The 19,405-nt window shown below is 33.0% G+C and overlaps 1 protein-coding gene across 1 annotated transcript in view; it reads right to left on the bottom strand.

The window, feature by feature from the left end:
* Nucleotides 1-207: 207 nt before the first annotated feature.
* The window catches only part of LEMD3 (LEM domain containing 3), a 65,762-nt gene continuing 46,564 nt past the window's right edge, over nt 208-19,405 (bottom strand). Inside the window, exons 5-13 of the mRNA XM_082666485.1 lie at nt 14,008-14,087; nt 13,776-13,921; nt 12,730-12,831; nt 12,519-12,621; nt 11,665-11,843; nt 5,407-5,488; nt 2,718-2,823; nt 2,533-2,611; nt 208-2,324 (exon numbers count right to left, since the gene is read on the bottom strand). Coding sequence (XP_082522611.1) covers nt 2,161-2,324; nt 2,533-2,611; nt 2,718-2,823; nt 5,407-5,488; nt 11,665-11,843; nt 12,519-12,621; nt 12,730-12,831; nt 13,776-13,921; nt 14,008-14,087 — 1,041 coding nt within the window. The 3' untranslated portion in view covers nt 208-2,160. The remainder of the gene's footprint in view (nt 2,325-2,532; nt 2,612-2,717; nt 2,824-5,406; nt 5,489-11,664; nt 11,844-12,518; nt 12,622-12,729; nt 12,832-13,775; nt 13,922-14,007; nt 14,088-19,405) is intronic.

Here is a 19,405-nt window from a genome sequence, read left to right as displayed (position 1 = left end):
ATCCATTTTTATAATCATACATATATTTACAGATACCAAAAAAGATTAAAAATAAAGGCATCTATTTTCACTGGTAAAAAATATAAAATAAAATAAAGACACAGGGCACTTAAAAAAAATTTTTTAAAGCCAAGACGCATTTAAAAAAAAAACCTAATAAATTTTTAATTAGAATTTTTTCCTTTTTTTAAACAGGACAAGTAACAGATTACATCAAACTTCAGAACTTCTCAAATATCTAGTTATTATACACATTCCCATCTGTCTTGCAGGGAGGGATCTTGGTCGGCTTAACAGTTTCAGGTAAAATAAGCTGCATAAAAGTATATATTACAATAATAAATGTACAATGTTTACATGGAATATGTTTTAGAAGCAAGAAAAAGATGCATCTGCATCAAAAGGCGACCTCTTAAAATGCCACAACTATTTTTTACATTCACTCTTATAACAGGTCACAAGATGGGGTCACTAAGCACAGATAAATCACTGTGATGCACATAAAATACAGAAAGATTAGTTATTTTATATATTATATATATTTTTTCACACTTTAGCATCTGAGACATAAACTGAGAATTTAAAATTTATTCTCTTCAGATAACAAATCATTTTTTATTCTTCATAAACATGGTGCCCACAAAAGCACATAGGTAAGGCACAATAGGGTTTTCTGTTACAGAACAGTGTGCATCATGTTTACTTAACCAGAAAACGTGCATTAACTGTGCAAGTTCATGCTGCAAACCCAACACATATACAATTAAAAAAAAAAAAGAAAACTGAGCTTTAAACAAAATCAAAATTGGTACAATTCCAGCTGTTTCACATATTCATTTGGACTGACAATGACATATCAACATGTTATTTTTAAAAAGCCAATTGTTACATTACAAGTAAACTTTGCTCCGTAACTATTTTAATCTGAAATCATAAACAGTAATAAGGTAACTTCACTGAAACAAATACTGAGGCACAAAGCAACCATCACTCCTGCATTTACTATACTGCAAACTTTCATGACCCAAAATTGCAAGTATAATTTCTCAAATACACATTTTGCTGCAACAATGTGCCCTGCTTTAAACCTGACATACAACAGGGAAGCTAACATCTCATTAAATTATAAATAGATTGGGAAAATGACTTAATCCCAATGGTACTATGTCATAGCCCTAGTATTTATAATAAATACAGCTTTTCACAAAATACTTTTCCAATGTCTGCCAATTGCTTTTTTATTGCTCACATAAATTTGAATCCCTTACAACTGGTATCAGAACTTTCACACAATATCATACTCAGACATTTTTATATAAAACCTATAAAAGATATTTTAAACTTTTATCTAATACTTCCAGGTGTTTGGCTGTTTGATCTATATGATAGTACAGCCATATGTATATATGTGTGTGTATATATACACATATACACATACATATATATATACATACACACATATATACACATACATATATATATACATTAGATTATGAATAAAATAGGAAGCTTATTTTACTGCTTTAATGCAGATATCCTCACAAAACAAGACTACTTTCGCCATCACCAGCATTTATACATATATACAAAAGCCAGTTTAAGTACATGTACATCCACTTATACTTATATGTAACCACTAAACCCAGATTGATTTTCCCATATTCCAGCTATAGCAAATGAATCTCTTACAAGCAATAGAAACCTAAGATTAAATTGGGAAATTAACAGTTTTACCACATTAGCCTGTAAGGAACTATGTAGGTGACTGTATACAAAAATTCACAACATTAGTTTACAGGAAATTACGGAAATACAAGAAGCCTTTTCACCATGCTTTTGTGTGGTTATCCAAACACTTCTTGGTGCAAAATTAACAACCACCACATCTGAAAATGCTTAATAAGGTCAATGTTCCTCATGCAAAACTTTAAGTGCATTGGCTTAACTGAGCTCCAAAAACTGAATGAAACAATTATTCTATCTACTCAGCATTGCTGCTTCACTGCTAAGTCCCTTTGGAACCTTAAGATTTCTGGAACGTTCAAACAGATCTGTACTCAATAAAAATATTACATACAAAAAGCATTTAAAAAGGGAGACGAAGCCAAACAGGAATTTTCCTATTGTAAAGAACAGTCCTAGGAGTGGAAGAAAGTCTTTTCAGGAACCTCCTTGAGAATTGGCTAGGCCAGTCCGAAGACGAAGATGAGACATAGAGTTCATATGTTTATTTGATGGCTTCAAGGGAGTGTTGCAAGTAAGAGCTTGGGGAAAGCGATGGTGATATCTATCTAGTCGTAAATATTTTACTGTAACCAATTTCCCTGTTGTAAGATAAAAATAATATTTTAGATCTGTATGAATGTGCTTAATAGAAAACAAACTGTGGTAAAAGATATATGAACACAAAATAATCTAAAATTATTACTCTAAAAATGCTAACCTAAGATTCTTTAATTTAAAATCTGGTATAGTTTAACAGTAAACCATAATTTATCTTTTCAAAATGTTTGTCATACTCAAATTTCTTACCATCAAACCAAGAGCCATGCAATGCCTTAAAAGCTTTCCCAGCATATTCTGGAGACAGACATTTAACATATACACAACCCTGTGATATTTTTTAAAAAAATAAAAAGGGAAGAAAGAAAATAAATAGTCTTAGTTTAGTAGCAACAAATCCAAAACGTAGAATTCAATAGTAAAAGTTACTTTACCTCACGTGAATTTTTGTCTACTGCAATGTGAACAATGCCATCATTATCACTGCATTTTTCTAAAATTGCTTCTTGAATTGCCAAATGCCACTGATCTCCTATTTCCCTAAAAAATTAATGAAAACAAAAATCAACAGCCATCATCAAAAAGTCTGCAAATAATAAATGCTGAAGAGGGTGTAGAGGAAAAGGAACTCTGCTACACTGTTGGTGAGAATGTAAATTGGTACAGTCACTATAGAGAACAGTATGGAGGTTCCTTAAAAACTAAAAATAGAGTTACCACATAAAACTGTAATCCCATTCCTGGGCATGTATCAGGAGAAAACCATAATTCAAAAAGATACATGCATCCCAATATTCATCCAATATTCATAGCAGCACTATTAATAGCCAAGACATGGAAGCAACCTATGTCCATCGACAGATGAATGGATAAAGATGTTGTATAGATACATAAATGGAATATTACTCAGCCATAAAAAAGAATGAAATAATGCCATTTGCAGCAACATGGATGGACCTAGAGATTATCATACTAAGTGAAGTAAACCAAACAGAGAAAGACAAATATCATATCATATTGCTTATATGTGGAATCTAAAAAAATGATACAAATGAACTTATTTACAAACAGAAAGAGACTCACAGACAAAGAAAACAGTTATGGTTGCCAAAGGGGAAAAGGGGGGAGGGATAAATTAGGATTTGGGGATTAATTTACACACACTATATACTTATACACATTATTTTATATATATAATGTATACATAAAATAAACATAAAATAGATGTAAAATAGATAAACAACAAGGATCTACTGCATAGCACAGGGAACTACACTCAATATTTTGTAATGACCTATAAGGGAAAACAATCTGAAAAGGAATATATATATACACACACATATATATGTATAACTGGATCACAGTGCTGTATACCTGAAACTAACATGGTATTGTAAATCAACTATACTTCAATAAAAAGAAATTTTTTTAAAGAATGAGCAAAAAAAAAAAAAAAAACACAAAAGGTCTGTTGTATAACCTAAATATATAAAACTTTTACTTTTCAGTCATACCTCAATACAGCTGGGGGAAAAAAGAAAAAAAATTAACAGCTATATTCCTACTCAGAAGAAGTCTTCTGTTTTTTACAATATATATACCCAACTAGAATGGGAATAGTTTAAAAACCATATAGTTAAAATTAACAGTATATAAATGCTTGTTACTAACAGTAGGTAGATTAAAAAATAATTAGCATTCAGAAGTCCCAGCCCTGCTCTCACTTTCCAGTCTAAGAATGCACATGCTGAGGCACTGAAGGATCTCTACTATAGCAGAATAAATGTGCTATCATTTTTATGTTTAAAATCCTACATACTTAAAGTCATTTCTCTTTTCTATCTAGACAAATGTTAATAAGCACTTTAATGAGTTACAGTAAACTTGTAAAAGTAAAGTATTATTTTTTAATGACATTTTCAAATTCCTAAACTTAAGGAAAATTCTTAGTATATAGTGTATTCTGAGCTTCTTTTTTTCCAAAATAATAGAAGCGTGAATATAGGACAAACATTTTGTACCTAAGTCACCTTGTACCTAAGTCACCTAAGTAAGGTGACATAAATCACCTTACTATTACGAAACAGCTCCCGCTACAGTAACGCACATTTGTTTTTCTTGTGAGATATAGACGGTGGGTCCAAGGAAAAGGCTGTTACACTTCAAATTGTAAATCTTCATCTCAGGTAATAAAATACTGGACTGGCAGAGACTTCCTAAACCCTAAGGTATGAGGTAAGATGCCAAATAGAGGGATCACCACACCGCTAATTGTTTCTACCTCTGCAAAATGGAGGGAATGCGTGCGTGTGTGCGTGCGTGTGCGTGTGTGTGTACTGACAGTGCTTTGTCACATTTACAAGTTTGCTGTCACTCATTTGGAATCTTACCATATCAACTATTTCTTGAAATAAATGAGCTATCAGATGGGACTTACGGGTATTTTATATGTAATACAATTTCTACTGTCAGCTTTTTTAAAAAAACAGAATTTGACTTGTCCTATCATTGGACAGATAAGTAGTCACCTCTAGGAAGCAAGTTCTAAAGATTATTACAGCTTATATGTGAAGTATTACGGATTCTAAGGCAATAACTTTTGACTGTGCTATTTTCTGGATGCATGTGTTGTTGTAATTACATAGACAGAAAAGTTTCTCAAACAGTAAATGGACAAGTCTTGTAGAGGGGAAGGTATGTACATTTTTGTAGAAAACTTTTTAAGAGTAGGATTTGGAAATTTTTAAATAGCAGATATTCTATCTATATTGCCTACTGAGGCAAAGAACGGTGGCAAACACGACTTATACATCTAATAAAGGGTACTGTTGTCTGTCATCATATCTGTCATTAATCTGACTCAAGCATTTATCTGCTGTGGGGATTCCCAGTGAATGCAGATTTATAAAAGTTTTACAAATCATTATACATCTGTGTCTTTTGGTGAAACCTTTGCTTGAAATTTAACAAAAAAGAAGAAATGAGAAAAACAGAACATCTCGGTAGTTAGAGATTCAGAAGTAGAAGATTCTTCTATTACAGACAGCATTATAAGAATATCATGCATTTTTCAGCCAAATATTCCAAATAAAAATTACATGTACCTTTCGTCATAATACTTACATAACTGGATCAAACATATTTCGAATCTTTAGACATGGCGTCAAACTATTTGGTGGTGAATTTCTTCTATCTAAATGAAATGCTATAAAAAACAAATGAGTTTTACTATTTTCCATTGTTCCATTTTGTTGAAAAGTATTCAGCCATTCAGTTTATTCAAAAAATATTCACTGCGTACTTTTATTATGAGCCAGACCCCTGGATCAAGGTGAATAAGACAGACACAGTCATTGTTCTCAAAGACTTTAGTTTAGTGGGGGAGACACACAGTCATTGTTCTCAAAGACTTTAGTTTAGTGGGGGAGACAGATGAAAAACAGTGTCACCCAAGAAATCATAATTGTGGTAAATCCTAAGAAAGAAGAGTACAGAAAGCTCTCAGTGTAACTGAAGCTAATCTGTGAATATCAGGTAACACTTCAAGGATAAAGTATAATTTATGCTGGGACCTAAAGAATAAATACAATATAAATAGGCAGAGTAAAGAGAGGTGTAAAGGACATCTCAAGCAAAGGTGACAGCTTGTACAAAGCCCAAGGCAAGAAGGAACTTGGTATATTTGAGTAACTAAAAGATAGTCACTGTGACTAGAGTGGGGACAATAGAAAGATAAACCTGAAGAAGGGGATGTTGGATTATGGAGGACCATGTAGGCCACATTAAAGCACTTAGACATTACCATAAAAGTGATGGGAAGCCACTCAAATGTTTTAAGGAGAGGAATAGTATGATAAGATCTCTTAAAATTATAAAATTTTTAAATAGAGTGTTATGTGGAGAATCAATTAGACAGAAGCAAAAGTGAATGCAAGGACACCAGTTAGGAGGTTATTATAGTTGTCTAAGAGGGAGATGATAGTAATGTGGATAAGACAGGCCAGCAATGCAGATGGAAATAACTGGACAGAATCAGGACATATTATGGAATAGATCTGACATGACTTGTTTAAAGACTGCACATGTGGGGGCTAAGGGAGAGATTAAGGGTGACTCCCAGGTTTATGACAGAACCAACTGAGGAGGGGCAGGTATCATTAATTAGACAGGAACACTGGAGGAAAGGTCAGTTTGGAGAGAGAAGACATTAGGTTCATGCACATGTTGAATTTCCAGTGCTTCTTAGTAAAGAAGACAAGTATACAGCTGGGTATAAAAATCTGAAAACAAGAACAGAAGACTTAGTGCGAGATATAAATTTGAAAGTTATCAACATATATATAAAAAATGAAGTTGCAGTATAAGATCATCTGGGAAGACAGGGAGAATGATGAAAGATGGCCTGGAAAAGCCCCAACACCTAGAGGTCCAGGAAAATCTAGAAAAGAAGATTTAAGAAAGGGTAAGAGGTAGGATGAAAACCAGAAGAAAGTGGCAACCACAAAGCCAAAACAAGAAATTTCCAAGGCAGGCTCAATTGTTAATACTGTTCAGTAAAATAAGGACAGGAAAGAAAAATGTCCGCTGACTTTAGCAATATTGAAATCTGAGAGCTGTTCCTTGAAATGATGGGGATGGAAAACAGATTGGAGTCAGCTGAAGAATAAATGGGAGGTGAAAAAGTAAAGACAGTGAGTAAATTGTTTAATGCTATTTGGCTATAAATAGGTAGACAGCTATAGGACAATGTATAGTGCACCAGTGTGTTTTAAAGATGAGACTATAGTATGTTTAAGTGCTGATGAAAAGATCCAAGAGAGGCAGGGATTTAAAACACAGTAAGGGAAGACACTTGAGAAGACCAGAGGGAATGGGATCCAGAGGGATCCTCTGAAGAGAAGGGCTCGGATCTTTGTTAAGTGAAACAGCTCCTCAATTGCAAGAGGAGGTGAGGATGAGTGTAGATTTTGGTAATTATTAATTTGGTGGTGGAAATTTGAGGCAGGTACAATCTGACTGTTTCTATCTGAGTCATCAGCTGAGAATTAGAAGACAGAGAAGAAGGGCAAAAGGTTTGAAAAGAGGGGAAGAAATATAAAATTGTTATTGAGTAGAGTAGGTAAGTGAAGTGACTAGTAAAAAATGGTAAGAATAAGAAAGGCAGGTAGCACTGAAGACCTAATTGAGGTTGATTAGTTATAAAGGTACCAGTCTAACAAGTTGCAGGATTTTCTCCTGCTATGCTCATCCATTTGCATATAGACAGGCACAGATAAACAGTTTCATCCTTGGTTGGAATATACCAGGGTAAGATGAAGGACAAGTGATGACATATGGGTACTAGCAAGAGAGTGATTGAAAAGATGGATCATGAAAACTAAGATGCACAGGAAAAGAAGTAAAGATAGGAGAAATGCTGAAGAACTAGAGAAAGTAGGTGCATTGAAGGATCAGATTCTGGAGTTCCCAAATACATAAAGCAGGAAAGTTGAAAGGATGAGTTTATGATAAAGACCAGAGCGTATCAATTAAAGATTTCAGAACTGTCAGTGATAAGAAACATCTGGAGTATAAATGTCTGAACAGTGCCTGATATGGGGTGGAGGAAGGGTCACTAGACATGAAAATCTTTGCCAAATCTCAGATCAAGAAGGTTTGTGAACATCTAGTACCTTCCGAACTTCTCTACCAGTGTACAGATTCTGTTCTTAGATGACCTTTTAGCTGCAAACAATCTGACTTCCTTGAAATTCCAATAACGGCCTGGGCCAGCAGGGGATGCACCAGAGAAAACAGAAGTATTCATACCACCTTATCCTAGCCTAGACCCAAGTTTCCACAAAATAACAGACCTGGGAGAAACTATCCCTGGCCAACTCTAGTCAGAAAGTAGTCCAAAAGATCAAATTGATTTTTAAGATATAAGCTTTATCTCCCTAACTAAACCCTAATTACCATGGCCATGTAAAGATACAGTAGTTATTGAATGATACATTTCAAGTATCTCAGGGACTACCTTTGGGTCCTTCAAATGAATGTTGTTTATACCAAACACTACATTTGTCAGAAGCATAAATAATTCTCTGGCTCCCCAGCAAACTAGTACTTTAAAATAACTTTAGGGGCTTCCCTGGTGGCGCACTGGTTAAGAATCCACCTGCCAGTGCAGGGTACACGGGTTAGAGCCCTGATCCGGGAAGATCCCACATGCCGCAGAGCAACTAAGCCCGTGCGCCACAACTACTGAGCCTGCGCTCTAGAGCCTGCGAGCCACAACTACTGAGCCCGTGTGCCACAACTACTAAAGCCTGCACACCTAAAGCCTGTGCTCCGCAGCAAGAGAAGCCATCACAATGAGAAGCCTGCGCACCGCAACAAGGAGTAGCCCCCCGCTCGCCACAACTAGAGAAAGCCTGTGCACAGCAACGAAGACCCAACGCAGCCAAAAATAAAATTAAATTTAAAAATTTTTAAATAAAAATAAATTAATTAAATAAAATACCTTTAGAGATACTAATGTTATCACTGAATTTATATTTAACTACTTTTTAGAAATTGAACTAAAAATTCAATAAGGCTGATTATTTAACAGTTACTTGGGAAAAGTATCATTAAATGACAACAGCTTGTAGTGGTAGTGAACTCAAAAGACTACCGTAATTACCAACCCTCCAGATATGTACCATTTATTTATTTGGCCATGCTGCATGGCTATGGGATCTCAGTTCCCTGACCAGGGATTGAAATCCAGTGAAAGCTCAGAATCCTAACCACTAGGCTACCAGGAACTCCCCAGACATGTACCTTTTAAACCACTGCATTTATAAGGGGAGAAACATTAAGCTTGTTAGTAAGTTGAACTATCTGTTCACATAAAAAACCATCAGAACCCTCTAGTATACGCCCATTTTTATACAGGACAACATTTGTGCTCAGATATATTTAAATGAAAGCAAACTTATTTTATGTATTAATCATTTTAAAAAGCTAGGTCAGAGTCATTTAGTTACATTTAAATAGACTATATATTTAATAGCATAAAAATGTAAGTAATATTAACACTAAATTCTCTCTGTATTAGAGCTACACGTTCTTAAATGAGGCAAAAAGATGTATAACTATCATTAAGAAAATTCCAACAACTTCTCATTATCAGCTTTTTGTAACAATTCTTCTTATGATGAAATTCTTAAAAGAGCTCAAGTCTTTCTTGCTATAAATCTAAAGACTTCCATTTTATCACTACAACCATCCAAAAATTGAATTGGTATACTTCAAGTAAATAGTTACCAAGTGTTCTATGTCAGAATTTTCTGCCTTCAGGCTAAAATTATCTCAGCCATTACACCTTTTTTTCTATTTGCTAAGTAGCAGGTGTCTTACTTTACTCTCAATTCCTTTCTAGGTCCAGGAACAGGGCCCTAATCACTGTAACTGTTTATCAAAGACTGTCAAGAAAAGAGAGATTAAATTTACAATTCTTTACATGGCCCATTTAGAAATATGCAAATTAAGGTAGCTCAGTACTTGGCATATAGTTTCCAAACATTTAATACACTGAAACTTGGATAAAACACTTAATACGTAAAAAGTAGCTGGAGGGCTTCCCTGATGGCGCAGTGGTTGAGAATCCGCCTGCCAATGCAGGGGACATGGATTCGAGCCCTGATCCGGGAAGATCCCACATGCCACGGAGCAACTAAGTCCATGCACCACAGCTACTGGGCCTGCTATCTAGAGCCCGTGAGCCACAACTATTGAGCCCGCGTGCTACAACTACTGAAACCCGCACATCTAGAGCCTATGCTCCGCAACAAGAGAAGCCACTGCAATGAGAAGCCCGTGCACCACAACGAAGAGTAGCCCCCGCTTGACACAACTAGAGAAAGCCCGCACGCAGCAGCAAAGACCCAACACAGCCAAAAATAAATGAATGAATTAATTAATTAAAAATATAAAACTTCTAAAAATACATTAAAAAAAAGTAGCTGGAGATTTTAAAAATATTGTATTAATTCAGGTTGAGTTTTAACTACTACTATAACTGACCTTAAGTTGTATTTTATCATTTTTGCACAGTCTTTTCCTAGCTAAAGATAATGATAAAGTGAAAATAATAGTCTGAGGTTTTAAATCCTAGAGATTATAAAGTGTCCAATTTAACACACTTAAATAAATCATACCACTACTAATTTTTAAGAACAACATGGATTACCTAGTTGAAAATTGCCTTTGGATTCATCTTGAAAATCTCACTTATTTTAAATATCTTATTTTAAAATAAGACAACTATAATGATAAAAAAAAATTCATATGAACAAAAACAATGGCCTAGAACTTCAGATGCATACATGAGCAACAACTGTTAGCTCTATGATGAAATTAGGCTGAGACTCCACATGCATCATTATAAGGCACTAAGGTAATCAGATCTGACTGACAGCCTATGGTTTCAGAGGACCATTCTGCATGTACCCTAAAGCAAATAGTTTATGGTTTAGTGTCATTTTGGAAACATAAAAACTTTATTTTTATGCCACGATTATATAAACTATTATTCAAGCTCTTTGAAAGTGAAAATCAATTACAGAAAATCAGGAAGAGATTGGATTTTATTGTATTTCAATTTCAAAACAATTAACCTACCTTTCCCATATAGTCTATGTTTAGCAAGCATTGATAAATATGCTTTTTATCCAATAAGATTAAAAGAAACTCAACTCATTACTAGTTCTGAAATACAAATTAAACTAGCCATGAGATTTCTTTTTGCAAATAACCATTAAGATACAAAAAATTCAAATGAGGTAACAGTTATCACTTTGGATACGTAAGGCAACCAAACACCAAACCCTCTTATAAACTTACAAATACCTGTTTTTGCAACTATGCAAGCATTAAGAAAAATATGGAATGATACCCACAAAAGTTACTTGGCATGGGATATGCAGGTGGAAGACTCAATGAAAAAGAGAAAGGCAAGCAAAAATTGAAAAAAGAGCAGTTAAAAGTTATAATTCCACTTACACATGTTTTAAATACAAAACAAATTATGTGTCTTATTTGCATAAAAAATCAGGGAAAAAGAATGCAGTTAGATCTTTAATATACTAAGTTGCTTTGGTAAGTGAAAGAGGGAAAAAAATCAAAGTAATGTCTCTAGAATTCTATCACAGTGAAGACAAACCATGTTGTTTATATTAGCAAGGAGAAAAGTGGGAGGACATGTAAGAAGCTAACACTCATTCCTTCTATGGGATGGAACTGGAAGGGAACTCTGCCTTCATACATCTTTCAGTTATACTATTTTACTTTAAACACGTAAGACTTTTGCATTTGAAAAAATTAATTTATATTTTTTTGTTGTTTAAAAATACATACCTTGACCTTGCCACACTTTAGAAGGTATTACTAATATTTTGTCACAGGATGCAGAAGGCTGGATCCACCGCCAAACTAGAAAATCTGCACCACCTATTCTTCGTGTTTCCGTGCGAACTCTAGACTCATTAGCAGCAAGGAAGTCAACAGCTCTATCCCAGACTTTCTTCATTTTTCTCCTATCATTTGAAGGAAAATGACAACTTTACTATCATCTTGGCTTGTCATCTTTTTCAAATATTAGTCATTGAAGGTAGTGGTTACTCTTAATGCGGGCTGTTCTTATCACTGCATATGGAGGAGTTTTTTCCAAAAAGATTTAGATGACTGAACCTCACCTCAGATTGACTATATTTGGAACAATGCACTGGTATTCCCCCTGCCCTGGCCACCTCCCGCACAAAAGCTCCACTGGTGATTCTGATGTGTTGCTAGGGTAAGAATATTGCTTTAGAATGTGACATCATCTTTTATTTTCAAGAAGTTATTGCTTAATTCTTTTATTTAAAAAGCTTCATTAACAACAAAAGGAAGTATTTTAAAACATTATTAATAAAACATCTCTGGCTGTTCTCTGTCTCTGTTTCCTTATCAAGACAGAATTAAAGGAAATAAGGTAGAGACTGACAACAAAGAATCAAAAGTGTATATTTTGAAATCCAGTTGTCTATTATGCCACTCAAAATCAGGAAGATAATAGATGAAAATTTAGCAAAGAGTTTAAAGTACAAAAATAAAGCCTGTACAATAAAACAGGTCTAGTTGAGAAGGGTCACAACTCTCAGTGTAATTTTCATGACTGCAGAAGATACCAACATTCTGATTTACTTCAACTCATAATGTGTTGAACACACCTGTCGTGAGGCTGTATTAAGGAATTTCGCACATGGGGAATAGGCATGTAAGGCTGTAAATCTTTATTTTCCTGGCAAGCTTCATTATGACTTCGTAAAACATCTGAAAGTAAATCAAACAAATTTACAAATGAAGCAATCACTGGACATCATGTAGTTTATCACATAATGACTATTCTAGAAGTAGTTTAGATTTTTACAAATACTATACCTATAATCTTTACCACCATATCATACATCTGCCTTGTTTCTTCTTCCTCTTTTGTCCAGCGATATTTCATGTAACGCAGAACAACGCAAACCATCACTACACCTGCAATATTTATATATTGTTTTTAAAACTGTGGTCAATGGCATTCAATAATATTCACTGCAACTTGAAGTTATTTTGTCAGTTGTTAAATGTGGTATTAACAAAATAAAGCAAAAAAAAGCCATTTTGACAGTTTCTACAGTGACTATTTTAACTGCCATAATGGGATAATGGAATAAGCCTTCAAGACAGTGGTCTGAATTAGCTACATGATCAAATTACATAGAAAAATTTAATATTAAACATTTCCCAGAGTGTCACTTAATATCTCCAGAAAAACCATTTCTTCATTACGTTGACAACTGAACATTTAAATTCTATTATTTTTTTGAAAACAAAGTAACATAACTATGTTTCACAAACTTTTTTCTTTCAGCATTAAGCTACGAGAAAAGTGAGTCTTATGAGACTGTAAACAAACTACCTCTAACTTTAAGTAACCTGAATTATTTTTACAGGAATTGGGCAGAAAAAAGAAAAAAATATGAGTATCTCCTAAATTCTTGTTATGAATCAAAACAGTCACATAAAATCTAGGAATCTGAATGAAAATTTTAATTCATTTAATGGTATTTTTTAAATTAAAAATAATTTTAATTAAGTTAATTTCTAATATAGTATTTTAAAAATAAGCTTAATTTTTGTATCTTCCTGTTCTACTTCCTAAAGTAGATTTCTATCTATGCACTAAATTTGCTTTTTCTGTGACATTCACATGACAAAGTTTGATTCCCACCTCTCCTCACAGCACTGTTTTCTAAGCCCTTAGATTGATACGGACATTATAGAAACCCTCAATATTCTTATACCTTACTGAAGACTTCTGGATGCGATTTATAATGACAACTATCACAGAAGTATATTCTCAATCCTGGCATTTGGTGAAATACAGACACAAAAATTCTAGATTACACTGTATCTGCTTTCTCATCCTCACAACTTACCTAAGCATAACAACAATAACCTGTGGGTGACAGTAATAAAAGCACGTCGAAAACGACACCAGAAGGACATCTGTGGTCTTGTGGATTGCAAAAACTGTACATCAACTATATCTGTCAATTCTTCCTCAGGGCCATAACCAACACACCTATTTAAAAATAATTAAGGGAGAGTTTAGAGTCAAAATCACTTCTTAGACTACAAAATGGACAAAGTGGAAACCAAATCCTTTACCTTATTCCAACATCTTTTCCATTTTCCAAAATCCACTGCAATGAGATGTTAAATGTATCTTCATATTCAGGACCTAAATCCTAATAAGAAAAATAGAGAAAATAACTAACTATTCTTTATAATTCATATCCACTTGTTATGTGTAAGTTGTCCTATAAATAACATACTTTATATAACACTTTAAACTATATAACATAATAAAAATATATTATTCATTACAGAAAAATGAAAGGAGAAAGAAGAAAAAAGTCACCATTTCCCCACCACCCTAAGATAACCACTGAACATTTTGCTATGTTTTCATTTTTTTATTTACAGATTTAAAAAAATAGTAATTTTCTTTTCAAGTATCATTGTGATTAAGAGTAAATTAGTCCCCCCCCTTTTTAATGGAACACTATCTGCAGATGAACAAATGACAATTATTCAGACTTGGATGTTTAACAGCTGTTTTCTCAACAAGTGAATGAAGTTAAGCCCATCAACTCCAGAAAAACAACTGATTGTGTTATCAATGACAAAATTCAAGTTTTCAAGTGAAAAGTAGAGTTTCAAAAAATGCTCATCCATTACTATGAGCCTAACAACTTCACAATACTTGAAAACCTTTGCAATAAGACTATGCTGTGATATTAACAAATGTGACTTTTGAGCATGGCATAATAAAATGTGTCAACATTTGGAAGATCTGCATAACCAGTGAACCAATATTTTCCAAATGAACAATCATCAGCTATAAAATCTTGCATGGGTAAAAGATCTATTCTAAGTGCAAAACAGACCAAAGGGCTTTAGTATGAAAAGTATGAGTACGAAAAGTTCGCTGACATAGCTTTAAATTCTACATTGCCGCTAATCTTTAAGAAACTACTACTTGTAGAGTTTTGGTATTGAAGAATATCTACAATTATCGGAATAGAGAATTAAAATACTTTTCCCCGTTTTGACTACGTATCTGTGTGAGGCTAGATTTTCTTGAGGTACTTCAACCAAAACAGCATCACAATGGATTAAATGAAGAAGCAGATATGAGAAGTTGGTTATTTTTAATTAAGATAGACATTAAAGAGATTTGCAAAAATATAAAACAATGCCACTTCTCACTAAATGTTTTTATTTTGGAAAATATAGTTATTTTCATAAAAATACAGTATTTATGTTAACGTAATAAATTCATTATTCTTATTTTAAATGAATAAGTAAATTTTTAAATGTTGTCTTAACTTTAACATGGCAAATGTATATCTAAATATAAATAAATACATATCTAGCCCACAAACAGATGTCATTTAGAATCATCAGTAATTTTAGGAGTGCAAAAAGGTTAAGAATTGCTGAGCATAAATGGATTATGAATTTTTTAAATCAAAATATTAAAAACAAAAGTGGTATTATATTACACATAGTTTTTCTACCTGCTTTATTCACAGAATGAGGTGGCATGAATGTCAATGTCAGTACACATGGAACAACCTCAATTTTTTCCAGCAATATTCCATTGTGTGGTTATTTTACACTAATCACCCCCTTATTAATGAACATGAAGTGTTTCCAATTTCAGTATACCAAATAATACTGTAAATAAACATCCTTGAAAATTGCTTCATTCAAAATATTTATTGAGGGCTCACTATGTGCCAGGTACTATTCTAGGACCTAGAGATGTAGCACTAGACAAAAAGCTGAAATTCCCTGTGCTCATGGAGCTTGCATTCTATTCAAAAATTATGTCTTTATGTACTTTTGGAAGTGCAAAAAATGAATTTCTAAAAGTAGAAATAAGAAATCACTTTTTAAAATCCCTTAAAAATGTTTATAAGGAATAGCTATTGAATTTTAACAACATATTCTTCAACAGCTTTGGAAATTACAAGGTTCTCATTTGATCAGTTTCCTTCCTAATATGAAACTGGCAGTTATTTTAATATATCAAATTTGAAAGTATAGTAAAGAATTTTATGAAGCAGAACTAATACTGCTAGGCGTCATTACTTATGTGTAACTACTACCAGGATTTTCAGATGCTGAAGATAACTACAGGCTATCTGTTATTTTTTTAAGTGTGATAATTTTGGCAATATTTATAAATATCAAAAAATTGTAGCCAATGTAAGTATTTAATTATTGAGAAATGGTTTATATGTGAGATCACTTCAGTGGGATATTATGAATTTAGAAATAATCATGATGACAGCTAAATAGCTATATGCTTTAAAAAGTAAAATACAACATTCAACTTATTTATAACTATAAAAGATATATACTCATTTGAGTAAGAACTAGAAAATAACGAAGAAAAAGTGAATTTTGTTTAATATTGCCCTAAGATGTTATGCGATTATACAAAACAATTTCAGGCAATTACTGTTTTAATTGTTATAAAATTAGAAATCACTTTGTATATAACTAAAAATCAAACAGAATGCACATTCACATACTCTAAAATTAGAGCAGATTCAAGCTTTGATAAAGGAACACCAACAGAACATACTTCTGGTTACACTGCATGGATCCGGATTAGATAAAGCACAAGTTATACAGGATTTTGAAAATCCATAAAGCGATATTAATATGGGTTATTAATATGGGAGCTGAAGACCTTGCGTTGATTCCTCTTTGTAATGTATTGGTTTTTAAAAATGATTTTGTACTCATTTAGTTTCTTTCAAAGACTTCATCCTTCAAAGACAAAGACATGATAGCACCCTTGAAAGATGTGGATATTTTTTAAAAAATCAATGAAATACATACATTGTATTTAACCTGTATTTACATATATGCTCTTCAGTTTGTATTAATACAGTATGCAGAATATTATGACATGTTTGCATTATTACACAGAACTTAGAAGGCTAGACTATAAACATATGTCAAAGAATGTAAAAACAAAGAAATTTCCAAGTTTACTAGTTATATAATTTAAATGTAAAAATTTTAGGAAGCTAAAAACTTTATAAACAAAATTACTACCTTCATTAATTATCCTTAAAAATGTACATAATGGTTCAAATTAACAAGGACACCTACTCTAATAAGTTATGTGGAGAACAAAGAGCTTAACACTTCTGGTTATAAAATACTAAGGACAGAAAAAGGCATCCGTTGTTATTTTTCCCATTTTCTGTTTTCCTTTCCTATGTTAATACCCCTGGATATCCAATGACTACCTGGAATACAATAGAACCATGGAATGTTCCTTTATGAATACAGATTTTCAAAAAACAAATGATAATTTATTTAAAACTTCATTAAAGATTAAAAGGGTGTTGAGTTCTTAAATAAGTTATTACTTCCACAAGTATTCTGCATAGTACTTAGAGTTCTACAGTATCATAAAATGGAATTTTTATAGACACAGAAGTTGAATTTTTTTCTGGCTTATGCTAATTAATAGCTCATGCTAACACTGTAGCATACACAGCATCTACCTGATTATAAGAGTCTGAAGTGTTTTACTGTTCACTTTTTGGAGCTACCTGGAAAGCTGTAAGGCAGGGGTAGGCCAACTTTTTTGTAAAGGGCCAGAGAGTAAATATTTTAAGCTTTGCAGCAGTATACACTTCTGGTCTCTGTCACTTTTTTTTTTAAGCAACCTTTAAAAATGTTGTAAAAACACAGCTAGCAGGCCATACCAAAAAATGGCTCACAGGCTGCAGTTTGCCAGCCCTCGAGGTAAGGCATTCCTGTATCATAAAACGCCCATTTTCTAATAACTGATGACAAAACTCAGGAGGAAACTAAGTTTTTAATTTTAAAATCAGGCCTACTATTAACATAATTGCTTATTACTAGTTACTTATAGGCAATAGTTCTGCTAACACACTGCTGATTGCTTCATAGAAATCTTTCTAAATTCAAAGCATGTTTTCCCAAATCTTTAACAAATCTATTTTAATATACTGTATGTGTACACATACACACACACCCATGATTCCCAATTACAAATTTACTTATTTTCAAAATAACTAGCCAAAAATGTGTATTTAAAAACCTGTATCAGATGCTTCGAACTTGGATTACAAAGTACAAAAATAATACTGTTTCATGTAAAAGATTCCATTCATTAAATAAAGTAACAAAACATTTGTAAGGAGGGAAAATGATACTGGTATAGGGAGAAGTCAAGCAAAGATTAAAAATCTATTGGATATAGTTCACAAATGGATAATTTACATGGTAATAATAGCTACGTGGCTTTCTAGTTAGTGAATATTCTGCTTAATTGTGAGATGATATACGCCATACATTAGATGTTACCTTTAAGTAAAATACGACACACAGAAATCAATAGTGAGTATGATTTAATTCTTGATGATTCAGTGGAAACTTGATCTTTCACCTCCAAGAATAACGGAAAGAACATGGTCCTTAGAATCAAAGAGGCCTGGAATCAGATCATGACTCCACTACTGAATAGCTATGTGTATAACCTTAAGCGGAAATAAGAGAAAATAAGTCATTTATGCAGATGAATATACTTTGATCAATTCTTCAGATTCTAAACCCTATTCAGGGTCAGTCCCTTGACCACTTAATAGATGAGGGTAGGGGCTATAAACCCAGGCCTTCCATCTAAGAGGTAGAACAATACAGTGAAAACAGCAAATACTTTGATTCTATTCACAGTTCCATCACTTACTAGCTGGAAGACCTAGTTATTAAACCTCTCTGAGCTTTAGTTTCTTAATAAAGTGGGTCTGATACCACCTACCTTTCCGGATCATTGTGAAATCAAAGGTAACATACAGAAAGTACTAAGATAAATTATACTTGAAATATTATAATTATTATGAAATGTATCCCTCACTCCATTTCTTAGAATACTTATTTTTCCACAAAGACACAATTTTATTAACAGTGATTAGCATTCCAAGCTAGTTCATAAAAAATCTATCCAGCCCATAATTTGGCACATTTGCAGCTATCTTCTTTCCTATTATATTCTTCACAAACCTTAAACATATTGGGTTAAAAATTAAACAGGTTTTGAAAGTGACCTAGGAAATGAACCACCATCCATTACATCATTCTATTGTTAAGTTATCATACAAAGCTCCCACCATTTAACTTAAAAGCAATCTATGTCTTTTCATGAAAATATAGTGCCATGTATTTCCTAAATGTTCCACCAGAGGGACCTCTTAACTTTACAAATCAAAACAAACAAGCTTTCAATCTCAAAAATGATGAATAAAAAGTTCAAGAAAAACACTGGAGAAGTAAGAAAAAGTGTTTAAGTTATTTAAATTAATTGTCACATTTATTTAAATTTCCTTTGAAGGAGAAAGTGGGAGCAATAAAATAAAAATAGAATGTAAAGAATCAAACTGAAGAAAAATTTTAAACATTTTTACTGAGGCTTATTCACTCATTTTACTCCATCAAACATTTACTAATA

Source organism: Grampus griseus, assembly GCF_964374135.1.
Source record: "Grampus griseus genome assembly, chromosome: 11".
In the NCBI taxonomy this organism is placed as follows: Eukaryota; Metazoa; Chordata; class Mammalia; order Artiodactyla; family Delphinidae; genus Grampus; species Grampus griseus.
The sequence above is the reverse complement of the archived record's forward strand: the minus strand, read 5'-3'. Positions and strand labels throughout refer to the sequence as shown.